This window comes from Monodelphis domestica, chromosome 7 (assembly GCF_027887165.1).
Source record: "Monodelphis domestica isolate mMonDom1 chromosome 7, mMonDom1.pri, whole genome shotgun sequence".
Classification (NCBI taxonomy): Eukaryota; Metazoa; Chordata; class Mammalia; order Didelphimorphia; family Didelphidae; genus Monodelphis; species Monodelphis domestica.
Genome location: NC_077233.1, coordinates 143723815 through 143738745, shown reverse-complemented (window position 1 = coordinate 143738745; position 14931 = coordinate 143723815). Strand labels below are relative to the sequence as shown.

At 43.4% G+C, this 14931-nt stretch overlaps 1 protein-coding gene across 8 annotated transcripts in view; it reads left to right on the top strand.

The window, feature by feature from the left end:
- Positions 1-14931, top strand: part of HAGHL (hydroxyacylglutathione hydrolase like) — a 62804-nt gene that overhangs the window by 32927 nt on the left and 14946 nt on the right. For 4 of the 8 annotated variants that reach the window (XM_007499247.3, XM_007499245.3, XM_056805729.1 and 1 more), the window contains 6 exons: positions 455-519; positions 3509-3626; positions 4911-5019; positions 5331-5434; positions 7108-7209; positions 9244-9323. In XM_007499247.3, coding sequence (XP_007499309.1) covers positions 455-519; positions 3509-3626; positions 4911-5019; positions 5331-5434; positions 7108-7209; positions 9244-9323 — 578 coding nt within the window. The other 4 variants (XM_056805730.1, XM_007499248.3, XM_007499250.3 and 1 more) reach the window with 4 other exon arrangements.

Sequence of the window (14931 nt, the reverse complement as noted above, 5' to 3'; positions counted from 1 at the left end):
TCTTCTACCATGGAACCAGTGCTTAGTATTGATTCTAAGATAGAGGATGAGGGTTATAAAAAAAAAAAGAATGTATCAGTACTAAATCTAGTTCTCATTTCCTCCAGGTACCAAAGATCTTTGTCAGGGTTCCCCAATGGGAGGAGGGATCTGGGAAATTCCTTGACATCACCCCACCAGTTGTTGTCTACCAGCCTGACCACCTGAGGATATGATCCTATGGGCCTATAGGCTGCCCTGCATTAGGGGTCAGCCCTTTGTTCTGTATGGCTGGAGCAGGTTGAATTAATTGTGCAAAACTGTGTTCCTTCCTCCCCAGTCCTCTAGCCTTAAGCCTTGCCTCTTTTACTCTCTCAATACCCTCATCCCTTGCCAGTTAATATGGTTCTTGAGCAGAACTCAGAACTCAGGAGAAAGTTGATTCTTTCTCAGGAACATCCAAATTCCCTTTCAGTTGCTGGAAATTGTCCAGAAGGAGGGAGTGAAGCTAACAACTGTCCTGACCACTCATCATCACTGGTAAGTAATTTCCCTTTGCTAAAGATGGTTCCTTACCTATATCTTCCAGTCCTAGCCCCTTCAACATAACTAGGCCTATTAGAGGCAACTAGGTAGAACAGTGAATAGTGTTGGCCCTGAAGTCAGGAAGACTCAAGTTCAAATGTGGCCTTGGACACCTATTAGCTGTGTGAACTTGGCAAGTTACTTTTAACTTCTTTTTTTTAAATCCTTACCTTTTGTCTTAGAATTAATACTAAGTATTGGTTCTAAGGCAGAGGAGCATTAGGGGCTAGGCAGTTGGGGCTAACTTATTTGCCCAGGGTCATACAACTAGGAAGTGTCTGAGGCTAGATTTGAACCCAGGTCTGATATTCCCAACTCTAGGCCTGGCACTTTATCCACTGACTGCCCCTTCAGCATTATTTATGGTTACAAAGCTGCAATGCAGAATATCTGGAAGGGAATGCTGCAGGTAGTTGCACTGCCCTGCCCTGCCCAACCCAGTGTAAGAGCAAAGTCTGAGCTCAGGAGTGAGATTGCAGTGAATTCATGAAAAAAAAATGGTGATTCCAGTGGGCCAATGTGTTGTTAAATAACTGTGTCCTAAAGCACAAAGTCTAGAGTGTACTTGCATGAGTTTCTCATGTTTTAGGTATTACATGTTCCTAATCTTAGGAGTTTGAATGGCGGAAACTTCGATGTAGTTTGTTGTCCAGACATAAAAGGGACTGAATGACAGAGAATGGAAACATACCAGTAATTAATTCAGAGCCCACAATTGAGCCCAAATCACAAAATCTCACAGTTAGAAAGAACATCCTGCATAAGGTATAGATGGAGTTTTTCAAGAAGCTTGATGATGATGGAGAGGAAGAGAGGGAAAGAGGAAAGAGAGAGATTGTGAGAGAGAGAACCAGAAAATGTCCAGATGATTGAAATGTTCCTCATTATTGTTTTATTACTGATACCAAAGCTTTTTGTGTAAAGCTCTTCCTCCCTTTGTCCAGATAGTTTATAGTATGTATATATCTTTGACACTGTTGCTTCTGCTTTGTCCCATTTAATCTCACCTGAATGGCATCCATCATATTCTCTCTTATTACTGGATTTCCTTTTCTAAGCATTTCTTTTTAATATGTTTCCTTTGCCCTTTTAAAAAATGTCTTCCCTTTTAAATAAAGTTTACCCTTTCAGAAATGTACTCTAAATAGGAGACCAATGTGTTCATACTTTACCATCTATCTTTTGGCCCATCTCTCCCTACCCACCACCTTAGGCTTTCTACATCTCACAGTTGTCTTACCTGTTTCCTTTTGATTTTAGATCCTTTTTGGCATTATTATTGTTGTTATTTATATTTACTCATTCTTGTTTGGGGGAGGGATTGTTAAATTGTCATGGGATCATAGAGCCTCAAAACTGGATGAGACCTTGGAGATCATCTAATCTAGCCCCTGTCTAAGTAGCAATCCCACCTAGAACATGCCTGATAAATGGTCATACAACTTCTGTGATACCAAACAACCTGGGATCCTCATAGTGGCTTAATAAAGACCTTTTGAAGAGTTAGGCAAATGTTTTGGGAGCACCCAAACCTGCCTGTTGTGGCACTCAGGGGGCTTCTGGATTGGCTGATTATGAACCTAGGATTACAGAACTGCAAAAGAGCTTCCAAATGGCCAAATCCTATATGTATATCCACTGTCTAGATATCTTTTGAGGAATGGTTGCACTTCTCTTTTGCAAGCATGTGGTTGTCAGCATTATTGGTGATGGTTATTCCTAGTTTAGAGAGAATCACAATGGGTCAATCTGGGTCTGAGAAACTTTGGTTAGAAAGTTAAGGTTCAATAACAAATAAAATGAGGGCAGTAGATCAGAGAGAACTCGAGATCTGGAGTGAGAGGGTTTGGTTCTACTCCACTTCTGACATTTTTTATTGAAGTCCTTGGTCAACTCATTTCATTTCATTGAGGCTTTTCTCCCCTTATCTATAAAATGAAGGAGTTGGACTAGATGACCACTGAGGGACTTTCATTTCTAAGCCTATGGAATTGTTGGTAATTTTACCTTTCTGATCTCATTTTCCCCATGTGTCAAGTGGGGCTAATAGCACCTGTCCTACCTATCCACAGGAATGTTATGAAGAAAGTGTTTTGATGAACCAAAGAATGTTATGTCAGTGTAATTGAATGATTATTAATTATCTCCTTTCCTTTGTTAAAAACTGAGCCATACCAACCTTAGAAAGGCATTTTTGTTGTATGGAGTGTGTATTAATAGATGAAGATGAGAAAGAGGAAAGTAGGCGCTTGGACCCACATCAAGAGGGTCAATGTCACCAATAGGGACAGAAAGAGGTGTGTCAGTTATGGATGAGGCTGGGATATATCTCTGAATTCATGAAGCAAGGATAGCTAGGAGGCCTCCTGCCTTATATTGTAATTTCAGGGATCAGTATAGAAAATGGTGTAAGGTGAAGACCTGGAAGTCAAAGCCACAGAGTGCCTTGATTGGTGGCAAATGGAGGAATTAATACATCTGGCCCCTTGTGGAGGGTCAGTAAACTCAAGACCTAGGATGGGTCTTACATGTGTGCAGTAGTACCTGGGCACATCTTTCTAAGGGCTTTTAAAGCAGACCCAAGGAACAATATCAGGGTAGAAAAATAGGAGAAATCTCTTGACTCTCAGAATGATCTAATAATTTCATAATAGTTGAAAGGAACTCTTAGAGGCCCTCTAGTAGAACCTGTACAAGGAATTCTTTAATTTCTGTTAAGTGGTCATTCAGCATCTCTTTGAAAGATCTCCAGTGATAGGGAAGTCATACTCTCTCCTCATCTCCACTGATGGACAGCTCTGATGAGAGGAAGTCACTTCTATTGATACTCACTCTGTTTTTTTAGGGTCAAGGGTCCCACCTGGGCTTTTGGAGCTGGAAAAAAGGGATACAGAGAATTCTGGCTTCTCAGGGGTCCTCAAAACCTTCCTATCTATCTTTGCAGGGATCATTCCAGGGGCAATGAGGAGCTGATGCAACTGTGTCCAGGACTTCAGGTGTATGGTGCTGATGAGCGTATTGGTGCCTTAACACACAAGTTGACTCACAACCAGGAACTCAAGGTACGGTGGCTGCCCAGGGGACCAAGGCAGTTCCCTTCTGTCTTCCCCTTCTTGACTATTCCTTTTCTCCTCTTGGATGTCCTGTGCCTCAAATTGTGCCACCTTACCTTTTCCCAGTGCCCAAGGTTAATTAGGTTGTTGGGTTAGAGGCAGGGACCAAGAGTTAGTCATCAGGCATAAGACAAACCAGCCACTCCTAAGCCCCTTAGTATGACCATTTCTGAATTTTACTACATTGAGTGAGAGACACATGAGGAGGAGGAGGGAGATGGAGATACAGATTCTATGTCTAGGAAGCTCAGCCTGTTCAGGGAGAGAGGATTTATGTGTGGAAAACAGAAAGGAATAATGTTTATCAGGGTACAAACAGGTTGTCCAGGGGCACAGAGGGGTGCAAAGTACTGGCACTGAGCATGGATTGGATGCCAGAAACACTGTAGTTACATTCCCATTTTCTTGTGTGACCTTGGGTAAGCCACTAAGCTTCTCTGTTCTTATGTACTCCTCTCTGCTCTTTGTGGAGAACCACATGGCAATAAAAAAAGGCACGAGTCTTCCGATGGCTCAGGCCCAGTGACAAATTTCTGAGAAGCTGAGAGAAGCTTTGGCTAAGAGGGGGCAGCCCTGAGCCTTGTGACGAATCGGTGAAATCTTCTCTTAGTGGTTCTCATCTTGGGTTAGAAGGGGGTTTTAAGGGATGAGGCTAGTTCACTTTGATCTTGGGAATGGCGTTGGGCCTCAGTTCTGCTGCTAACTTGAGGCATGATGATGAGCAAAGTCATATCTACCAGGACCTCATTATCTTTATCAAACCAAAGAACTGGACTAGATGATTTCTAAGGTACCTTCTACTTTGGCCTTCTGTGCTCTAAGACCAGCCAGACCAGAGTCTTCATGGTTTACCCTTTTATGTAGAATGGTTCTGGAAGTTAGGGGGAATGAGACCAGCAAGTCTGTTTGTCTTCAGAAACCTGCCATCGATCCTAGGTGAGGCATGTGAAGGATGCAAACTTCTGTCTCAGGCTTGTTTCCTATCTGATAGGTGACTTCCTCTCTCCCCTGTCCTGGGTCTCTTTTGGAATTTGGGCTTTACCCTCCTGCCAAGAAAGTGAGAGAGACACATATCTGGAAGGAGGGAATGGGATAGGGGTTATATAGATTCCATCTAAGGCAACTTGGGAACACCCTTTGGGTCAGGGGTGGTGGTGGGTGGCGGTCACAGGGTAATGGGAGAGGAAGCTTGTAAGCTCCAGGCAATTTCCTGGCCTTCCCTTCCCTCTGCAGTTTGGAGCCATCTGTGTGCGGTGCTTGCTCACACCTGGCCACACCTTGGGCCACATGTGTTACTTCATGTGGGAAGACAACTGTCCAGATGCTCCAGCTGTGTTCTCAGGTACCTGGAGGCGCTTCTTTGTGTGGCATATGCTGAGGAGCCAGGGTGAGCAGGAATGGGAGGGAGCACTTTGGTTTTCCCTTGGGATTATAGCTGATATCATTCCCTGTGCATTCTCCTTTGGCTGATGGTGATGGGTGTCTTGTCCCAATGGGACCATTCCAGCAGACACAGCAGGAAGTTTTGTGTACCTTCTGCCATCCGAGCTGCTGTGTGGCTATGTGTCTTTTTCCTTTGTGTTGTGTCTCTCTCCATGATGTTCCTTTCCTCTGGCAACTAGAAAGAACTTCCAACCCTCCTTCCCTGAACAGGCGATGCCTTGTTCATCGGTGGTTGTGGTCGACTCCTGGAAGGGACGCCAGAACAAATGTATCGGAGCCTCAATGAAGCACTGGGGACTCTGCCCAAGGAAACCGTGAGCGCCCTCTTTTAGCCTGCTTCCTTTCACTCGTCTTTTCCTCTTATCATCTTACCACATTTTCCTGAATCTTCCTGCTTGGGAGGCTTTAGGTAGAGCTGGAGATGAGCTATCTGATGTCTGTCTCTGTGCTTTCTCTGACCCTACTGCATGACAGCCTGACTGGGGCCTGACACTTCCAGACCTTTGGGATAAGTTATGAGCAGAGATGTTGATACCAGCCCCAAAGGATCCTGCAGGGTAGCGGACTCGGAGAAAGTAAAGAGTGGGAGAGCCAAGAATCAAGATCCTTGGGGGGCCAGTTCCTCTTTTGTGTCTGTAAGAGACAGAGGACTTAGGCTGGTCAGGTGTGGAAGACAAGCAGAGTCTAGAATCTAGCCTTATGGCCACTTAGTTGGCTAACACGATGACTGCCCACATTTGGGAGGTGGGTGCTATGCCCTTGGGGACCAGGGGGTGCATCACATAGAGAAAACAAAGAGAATGAAGTAGCTTGAGTGAGGAACCTTCCTTTCCAGTCTATGACCTTGCTGGAACTATGCAAAAATCTACTTGTTCCCCTGAATTGAAGCAAATGGCTAATACCCATTCTTGCTTCTGCTTTGGGTCATGCTTAGGGCACTATTTCTTAGATAATCAAGCAGTAGCGATGTACTTCTTTCTGCCTAGGGAGACCAAATAGCTGACTAGATACACGCATATCCCACAGGCTTCTGCCTTCTGTTAAATGTGTTATGTACCACTCTCTTAATTCTTTAGTAGGATGTGTTCTATGAAGCAAGTCTTCAGCAGTGGAGATGGGCTCTCTTGATGTGGCTATATTTCCTCACCTGTCTACCCATGTGGACAACATATATTTTGGGGGGAGTAACTGGCAAGGCTAAGGGTCACATAAGGATTAGAGTCAGGATTCGGGTTGTGGCTAGGATTAGGGCTCAGTCAGGGGTCAGGATTGGAGGTCATCCTGTGACTGGGGTAACATGTAATAGGAATAAGCTAATTGATTTAGACAGGGTTTGCACTCAGAAGTCTCCAAGACTAGAAATGTTGCCAAGGTTAAATACTGCAATGCTCTAGTCTTGGGTTTTACTCTATTCTGCCACCTTGATCCTGTGTGCGATTCATCTAGGCCCTTGGTTTTTCTTTTTTCCCTTTGACTATACTCCCACAGCTGGCATCAGTTCTGAAGAGCCAGATTAGGAAGAGAAAAGAGGAGAAAAAGACAAGTTCAATGGCATACTTCTGAGAGGAGAGAGATTTGGTGGGAATGGAGACTCAGTTGTTAGTCAACAAAAGGTTTGGGGAATCCTCATCTATCTGCTTGGGTAATAGACTTTGGGCTGATGTGCCACCAGTTGTCCCCAGCTGAGCTTCTTTTTTAAACCCTTACTTTCCCTCTTAAAATCAATATTATGTATTAGTTCCAAGGCAGGAAAGTACTAAGAGATAGGCAACTGGGGTTAAATGACTTGCCCAGGGTCACACAGCTAGAAAGTATCTGAGACCAAATTTGAACTCAGGACCTCTCGTCTCTAGGCCTGGCCCTCAATCCACTGAGTCACCTAACTGCTCCTGAGCTTATTCTTGAGATGATTTGGAACATCCTTATGTGCCAGGGTAAACCCCTAGTACTATGGAACCCTAAGCATCTATTTCTTTCTTTTTTGCAGAAAGTGTTCTGTGGACACGAGCACACTGTCAGGAATCTCAAATTTGCTTTGAAGGTAGAGCCTGATAATGAAACTGTGAAAACAAAGTTGGCTTGGGCCAAAGTAAGTATTATAGAATTTGGGAAGACAAAAGGGGCATTGAGGCTGTGTTAAGAGAAAGTAAGTGGAGTATTAGGGAGGTCTGCTTTGAAACTGAGGACTTAGAAATGTAATGGGAAAAGAAATTTATGTTAGTCAGAATCAACTGCCCCATTCTATTATCCAAACTTATCAAAATGCCTAAAAAGGTTGATTTGTTAAAATTTTGTAAATCTTAGGATAAAAGGTGGAAGCTATTTGCAATAGCACTATAGAATTGCTTCCCAAAGATGGTAGTGACAAATTCCCTGGTTTTTATTTCATGAAACATTGGGAAATAACAATATATTTCAGCCCTCTCATTTTCACTTTGTAGAAATAAAGCAAAATAACAGCTATCTCAGGAACATCTGGATAAAGAACTGTTTTATTATTGCTTTTCCCCATCTTTCTGTATTGAGTGGGACATCTGGCTCCATTTCAGAGATGGGGGCCCTTGGCAACATGATGCTTTTCAAAGGAAAGGGCTTTACTGGGTCTGGGATGTCAGGAACCTAGTACAAGCAAAGAAATTGTCAGGACCTGGGCAGCCCATTCAATTGGGCTTTTGCTTTCCAGCTCATCTTACTTGGCTTGGCTGGCACTAACTCATCTGTGCAATTACTAATGGACATTTAGTGCCAAGAGATGATGATACAGACAGAAGTGAGTTCTGAGGATCTTTAGGATCAGCTTTCTCCCACTTGGGGTTCCTGTGGAAGATACCTTCCTTAGCACACTGTCCCTGCTGGCACAGAGTAAGGATGTTAATGACTGTTAGACATTTGAAAGACAAGGGACTAGGGGGTATAGTCCTGACTGTCCCTCTTTTTGAATCAGTTGGCATAATAGATGTTCCCCTGTATCTTCACTAATCTGAGCCTTTTTCACAGTTCCAGCTTTGATGGCTGAAGTTTTCTGCTTTGGATAGCAAACGATCTATTTTACCTCCCAAGCAGAAAGTCCTTCCTGGTGCCACACAGACATGCTCTCTTCACACATTGCTTATTGCCTCCCCAAGGAGGGGAGACCAGAGCTTTTATAATCCCTGTTCATCGTAACTTGTTCCGTTCAGGGACTTTAGGAGGCATTTAATGAGTTGTTGTGGTAGAAGAAACGAATCTTCTGGTGGTGAGCCTCTTGCACTTGGTCCTTGGCTAGCAGACAGTTACCCAGTGAGCTCATTTCTCCTTTGAGAGCCCACAGTCTCCTGCATGCTATAACAAGGTGTAGCTTTGGCAAAGGAGAATCTTCAAGGCTCGCTACTCACTAACGAGTTTTATGTCAGTTTATGTGTATACCCTAGTTTTTAACTGTCGTTCATAACTAGCAGGATATCTCTGGCCTATGTTCTTTTTCCCTTCTCCTCTCCCTTTAGTGTTTGAATGATTCCTCTCGTCTGTTCTCATTAGAATTTTTGACCTTCAAATCCCCCCACTCCTTTATCTCAGTTTCTTTTTCCCTGTTGGCTTTTGCTTTTCCTTTCCCCCTGTTTTCTGTTAATTCTTTTTTTTTCCTTTGTCTCCCCTTAGTAGTGTAGCTAGCCGAATGAGCCCTTCTCCCATACTTAACTCTTAGTCTGTTTCTGTTATGTCACACTGAGTTCATGCTACAACAGCCATGTGCCAGGACTCTCATCTGATGTTGCTTAGATATGGGGAATGTTTCTAGGCCCTTCGTGGACCCACTGGCCATTTCCATTGTCCTCCCCTTTGGGTACTGATCGGGCTGTAGTCGTGTATGACCATTAACTCCTTCTTGCCTCTCCACTTGGACCTGGGGCTTTTGTGTCATGTGAAAGGAATGGAGGCCAGGCTTGGGTCCCAGTGATTTCCAGCTTTTCACTGAAGAGGTAACTGCTAGCAGGAAAGCCAGGAAACTAGCAGATGAGCTGAGTGTTCTTTACAGACTGCCTGCAGTGACTGGTTCTGGGCTTGTGATTTGTTTTGGCTTTTTTGATAACAACTTAAATGTGACATGGCATGGGGGAAAAGACATCACCGAACCTGCTCGTTCCAGGCTAGAGACGATGACGACATACCCACAGTGCCTTCAACCCTGGGAGAGGAGTTTCACTACAACCCTTTCCTGAGAGTAGCGTAAGTATCTTACTGTTAGGTGGGTTTGATTCCTTGATGTGGAGAATATTCCATGTGTGTACAGCCCTTTTGTCCTCTGCCTTGGCCTCTCCCTTTGTCCATTCTCGCTCCCTGCAAATGAGCCGCACTACTCTATGTAGTGCTCTCCTTTCAGCCCATCTCTAAAGTGTCCAGGGGGCTAGTGGAGATCCTGTTTGGAAAAACTCTTTTTATCTTTAGTTTAAGAAATGTCTAGCTCCCATGGGATGATAACATTTTTGTTGCAGAGGATTTCACCATGGTTATTGTGGACCCAGGAATATTAGCTTAGTAGTTAATAGTAGTTAATGTGAGAAAATCCACACTGGAACAGACAGCATGCTTAGAATGAGCAAACTTAGAGGTAGGAGAACCATGTAGCAAGTGGTTAGGTTCTCTTGGGCCTTAATTCCTACTTTGGCAATAATTTGGACAGTTAGTGATATCTTTATGGGACCATTTGTTGCCCTTGCTCCTGGAGACAGTTGGGCTCATGGAATTTCCATGCATAAGGGGCTGCTTGAAGCTCTGCTCGGTCACACCTGTAATTTTTGCTTGGGTAAGTGAACTTGTCATGCATGAGTGGGTTCAGGAAACTGAAAAATAACAATTACAAAATTTAAAAATGGGAAAGGACATAGAAAGCTTGTATTTTAAGGAAACTATTAGGCCTGTAAAAACTCAACTGAGCCCATTCTCTTCCCTTCTTTGGCTTCTCCTTGCTCTCTAGATCATACAATTCCATTTTGGAGTTGGAAGGGCCTTTCGAGTCTGATAATTCAGTTCCTAACCTGAGGTACAAATCTGATCTACAGAATCCATAAACGGTCATTCAGTCTTGAATGCCTCTAGTAAGACTTGATGCTTTATGATAACACCCATCTCATTTTGGAGACTGATTCTTAGGAAGTTTTTCCTTGGATGGACCTGAAATCTATGGCTGTGTTACTTTTTTTCTCATCTTTCCCTATTCTGACCTTCCCTGCCAGCTATTCCTCAGGGTACACATTTGCAGTTTTGTCAACCATTCCTCATATGGCATGAGCTTGAGATCCTTCACTGTCTTGGCACACCTCTGGGCTATCTCCAGCTTATTTGTGTCCTTCCTAAAATGTAATGCTAAGAACTGAACCGGACACTGTGTATCTTTTAATGAAGCCCAAAACTGGGCTGAAAAGCAAAGGTAGCATTATGGACTAGAAGGCTAGCCTTGGCATTGAGATGTAAGTTCAGGTCCCATCTCTGACACACACTGGCTTTGTGACCTTGGGCAAGTCACCTACCCAGGAAAACACTGAAAAACTGAGTTGGAGAATACTTGCCTTGGTAGAGGAAATTTTCCCACCAGGAATCCCCCTATTCCACTGAAATCACAGGTCTTGGTTGCCTTATCATACTGAGGCTGCAGCCTCCAAATCTTTTCTCTGCTTCCTAGACAAGCCTCCCTCCATCTCATACTTTGTGAAGCTGATTTTTAAAATCCATGTGCTATTGTGGTCCATCTTATTAAATTCAGCTTATTGAGTCTATATGTAGTTTCATCCACAAGCAGAGCATGATTGTATCAAATGTGTTGTGCTCCTCTGATCTAGCAATCCTGTCAAAAAAGGAAAGCTGGTCAGTGTGGCCTGCTCAGTTCTGGGAGCTCTTCTTCCTTTTCTAACCTTTCATTAACTGTTTAATAATAAGTTCTAGAATTCTGCAAGGAATAGAAGTTAATTTTCCAACCCCTTTCCTTTTAAAAAAGATTAAGACATTTGTCTTCTCTGGTCTTAAGGCTCCTTTCTTGTCCAAAATTTTGTAAAGACCACTGACAGTGGCCCAGCAGCCACACTGTCAGTTAATGGCTTGGGATGGGGTTTATTTGCACTAGGTGTCTTGAATCCATTAAAGGCAATTACTTTTGCCTTACTTGGGAATCCATTCTCTATTAGCCATTTTTATTCTGTCCTTTCTAGCTCAGAGATCATTGTTCTTGGAAGAGAAAACAATTCATTTAGGACAAAGCAAAATAAAGAGTTGAATAACTGCTATCAGTTACCATTGCCCAATCTGCCATGAGTAGCAGCAATCCTATCCCTTCTTTGATCTTCTTTTCCAGTAAACATTGTTTTTTCCCCCAACACTTTATTTTGATTTTCTTACTATTCCTCAACTTCTTATAACTTTAATATGTTCAGAACTTTAGCTTTCCTGACACTTTTTTTAAACCCTTACTCTTTGTCTTAGTATCAACTCTAAGATAAAAGGGTAAGGGCTGAGCAAATGGAGTTAAGTGACTTACCCAGGGTAATACAGCTGAGGCCAGACTTGAACCCAGGCCCTCCCACCTCCAGGCCTGACTCTCTATCCATCTATCTATCTGATCTAGCTGCTCCTCCTGATGCTTTCTTTTAGAACTATGCTATACTTTTGTATTTGTCTTCCATTCCTTGACTTTGCTTTCATATTTTTTAAAACTTTTTTTATTAGAAGCTGGTTGGCAAGTTGCCTTCAAATCAGTCCTTTTAGATAACTCTCCTTTTCTCTCCTCTTTGGAATTGTTTCTTTTTTTTTTTTAACTACAGAATTTCATTTTTGAGATCTTCCAATTCCTCCTAGACTATATTCCTTTGCAGCATTTTATTCATTTGTTCATTTAAACCCTTACCTTCTGCCTTAGAATCAATACAGTGTATTGGTTCCAAGACAGAAGAGTGGTCAGGGCTAGGCAATGGGGGTTAAGTGACTTGCCCAGGGTCACACAATTAGGACGTGTCTGAGATTTGAACCTAGGACCTCCTGTCTCTTGGCCTGGCTCTCAATCCACTGAGCCACCCAACTGCCCCCTGTAGCATTTTAGTTTGTAGCACGCTGGCATTTCTTGAACCCTTTGATATCTGCACTCCCAAAAATCTAAGGTGCCTATTAGATGCTCATCTTTACTCTTTACTCCATGTAGCTAGAGAAGTGCATTGGACTTGGAATCATGAAGACCTGAGTTCAAATCCAACCTCAAACATTTATTAGCTATATGACCCTGGGGGGTTTCAAGTGACACCTCTGTTTGCCTCTATTTCCTTATCTATAAAATGGAGATAATAATAGCACCTACCTTGCAGGGTTGTTGCAAGGATCACATGAGATAATAAACCTCTTTGGAAACCTTACATGGCACTATAAAAATACTGGTTATTATTATTACAAATTCCAAGATAGTATAGTCATTTTCATTCTGAGGTTCCCATTACTCTATTCCAGCAGCCAGTTCCTTCTTTGTTTCTTCAGCTGGACTGTTTCCTTGCTAAGTTGTGTTAAAAAATGGATATAGTAGTCTTTAGGGGAACATGACCAGATAAGATAAGACACTAGGCTTTTCTTTTTTTTTTTTAAACCCTTACCTTCCATCTTGGAGTCAATACTGTGTATTGGTTCCAAGGCAGAAGAGTGGTAAGGGCTAGGCAATGGGGGTTAAGTGACTTGCCCAGGGTCACATAGCTAGGAAGTGTCTGAGGCCAGATTTGAACCTAGGACCTCCCGTCTCTAGGTCTGGTTCTCAATCTACTGAGCTACCCAGCTGCCCCTGGCTTTTCTTAATGAAGAAAAAGATCACACCTGCCTTGTTGGTCACCATGCCAAGATACATGGAGCTTGCAGGTCACCATTCCTACCAAATTCTTTTTCACTATGAACTACTCTGTAGCCGCATCCCTCCTTTTCAGCTCTTGTACCCACACTCCCAAGCCTTTCTTTTCTGTTTTTATCAGCACTTGACTTTAAGGGAATGCCCTATTACTTAATTATAAGGAAAAGAAATTAGGAAGGAGGGAAAGAGGCACTGAGAAGTGGAGTTCTTACAGGTCTATCAATTTCCAAGGCAGAAACGATTGATTTTAGAGCTTGCTCAGTCTTCTTGTACTGTCATCAGTATGGGGCTCTTCCCATTAAAAAAAGCTGGACCCTCTCCACAAGCAGCAGCTGGTTGTCCTTTAAGGAATCCTGATGTGTTTCTATAGGTATCATCAGGTAAAAAGATGATCCAGGAAGGAGCAGAGGAAGAAGAGATGCTGATGAGTACCACACAGTTGTCTTCCTCTCAACAATAATAATACAGAAGTCTCCTTTCTTCCTGGGGCATGTATTCTAGGATCTCCCAAGACTTGCTAAACCTGATTCTTATGACATAGGCAAAAATGATATTGTCAGAAGGAATCTGGAAAGCTTGCTCAGGATTATGAAGTCTTGGTTAAGAAATGGACAACTCAAGGCTTGGAGGTATTTTCTTTTATGCTGCTCACTAAAGGCAAGGGCTTCAAAAGAGAAAAGCAGACATGAGAAGTGAAAGGATGGTTGAGATGTCTGAGAAGAGGATTTTGATTTCAGCTTAAAATGTAGAAATGATATCCTTTTGATCAGGAATGGAGTAAACCTAAAAGAAGCTGGAAAAAATATATTTGTTTGTAGTATAATGAATCAAGGTGAACTGCACATATATATATCCATCAAGCTAGATTCCAGAGAGAGTAACTATGATGATGGAAAAGTAGCAGTGGAAGGCAACTAAGGTTTCACAAAACAAAACAAAACTCATGGCAACAGATCCTTATATACAGTGCATAAGATGTGGGTAATAAACAAGGTAGGAAGCTATCCCTTATCTAAAAGAAAGGAGCAGAGTAGTGATGTACAGAAAAGAAAAGATGTGGGCAGTGAGGAGGCTCAGTGGATGGAGCACCAGGGATAGAGATTGGAGGTTCAAATTTGACTTTAGATACTTGCTAGCTGGGCAAGTCATTTAACTCCAGTTGCCTAGCCCAGTGATGGCAAACCTTTTGGAACTTTTTAGGGATTCTGTACCATACCCCCCGCCCCCCCCCCCCCCCCAGCAACTATGTGCCTGTGCTCTGGCCCCTATTGCATGCCATGGCCTGCCCCCAAGTGTGTGCCCCACCATGCAGCACCCCACCCACCCTTGCTCTTGGGGATGGGATCAGGGGGAGGGGCCAAGCTGCAGGCTGGCCAATCCAGGGCTGAGCTCCACAGGGAGGCTCCAGTGCCCCATACTCTCCCCTTGCATTTGGGGGGGGGGAGCAGAGCCAGGCTCCTGACCCTGCAGCATTCCTTCCAGTGATGGTGGAGAGAGTGTCTCTCTCATTCAGTTTGGGGATGGGGCCAGGCTCCCAGCCAGCCAAGCCACGGGCCTGTGTGTGCCCACAGAGAGGTCTCTGCATGCCATCTTTGGCACACGTGTCATAGGTTTGTCATCATGGCCCTAGCCCCTGACTGTTCTTCTGCTTTGGACCCAATACATAGTATTGATTATAAAAAGGAAGGTAAAGGTCTTAAAAAAAAAAAGACAATCTCAGAGGCAGCAGTGGATGGAGGGAGTACCAGACCTGAAAGTCTGTAGGACCTGGGTTCAAATGTGGCCTCAGACACTTCCTAGCTGTGTGACCCGGGGCAAGTCACTTAACCTCCACTCCTAGCCCTTACAGATCTTCTGCCTTGGAACCAATACATAGGATTGATCCTAAGATGGAAGGTGAGGGTTTAAAAAAACAAAAGATGTTCATGTGAGGAAATTCAGGCATCAGAAATCAGGGGAAGAACT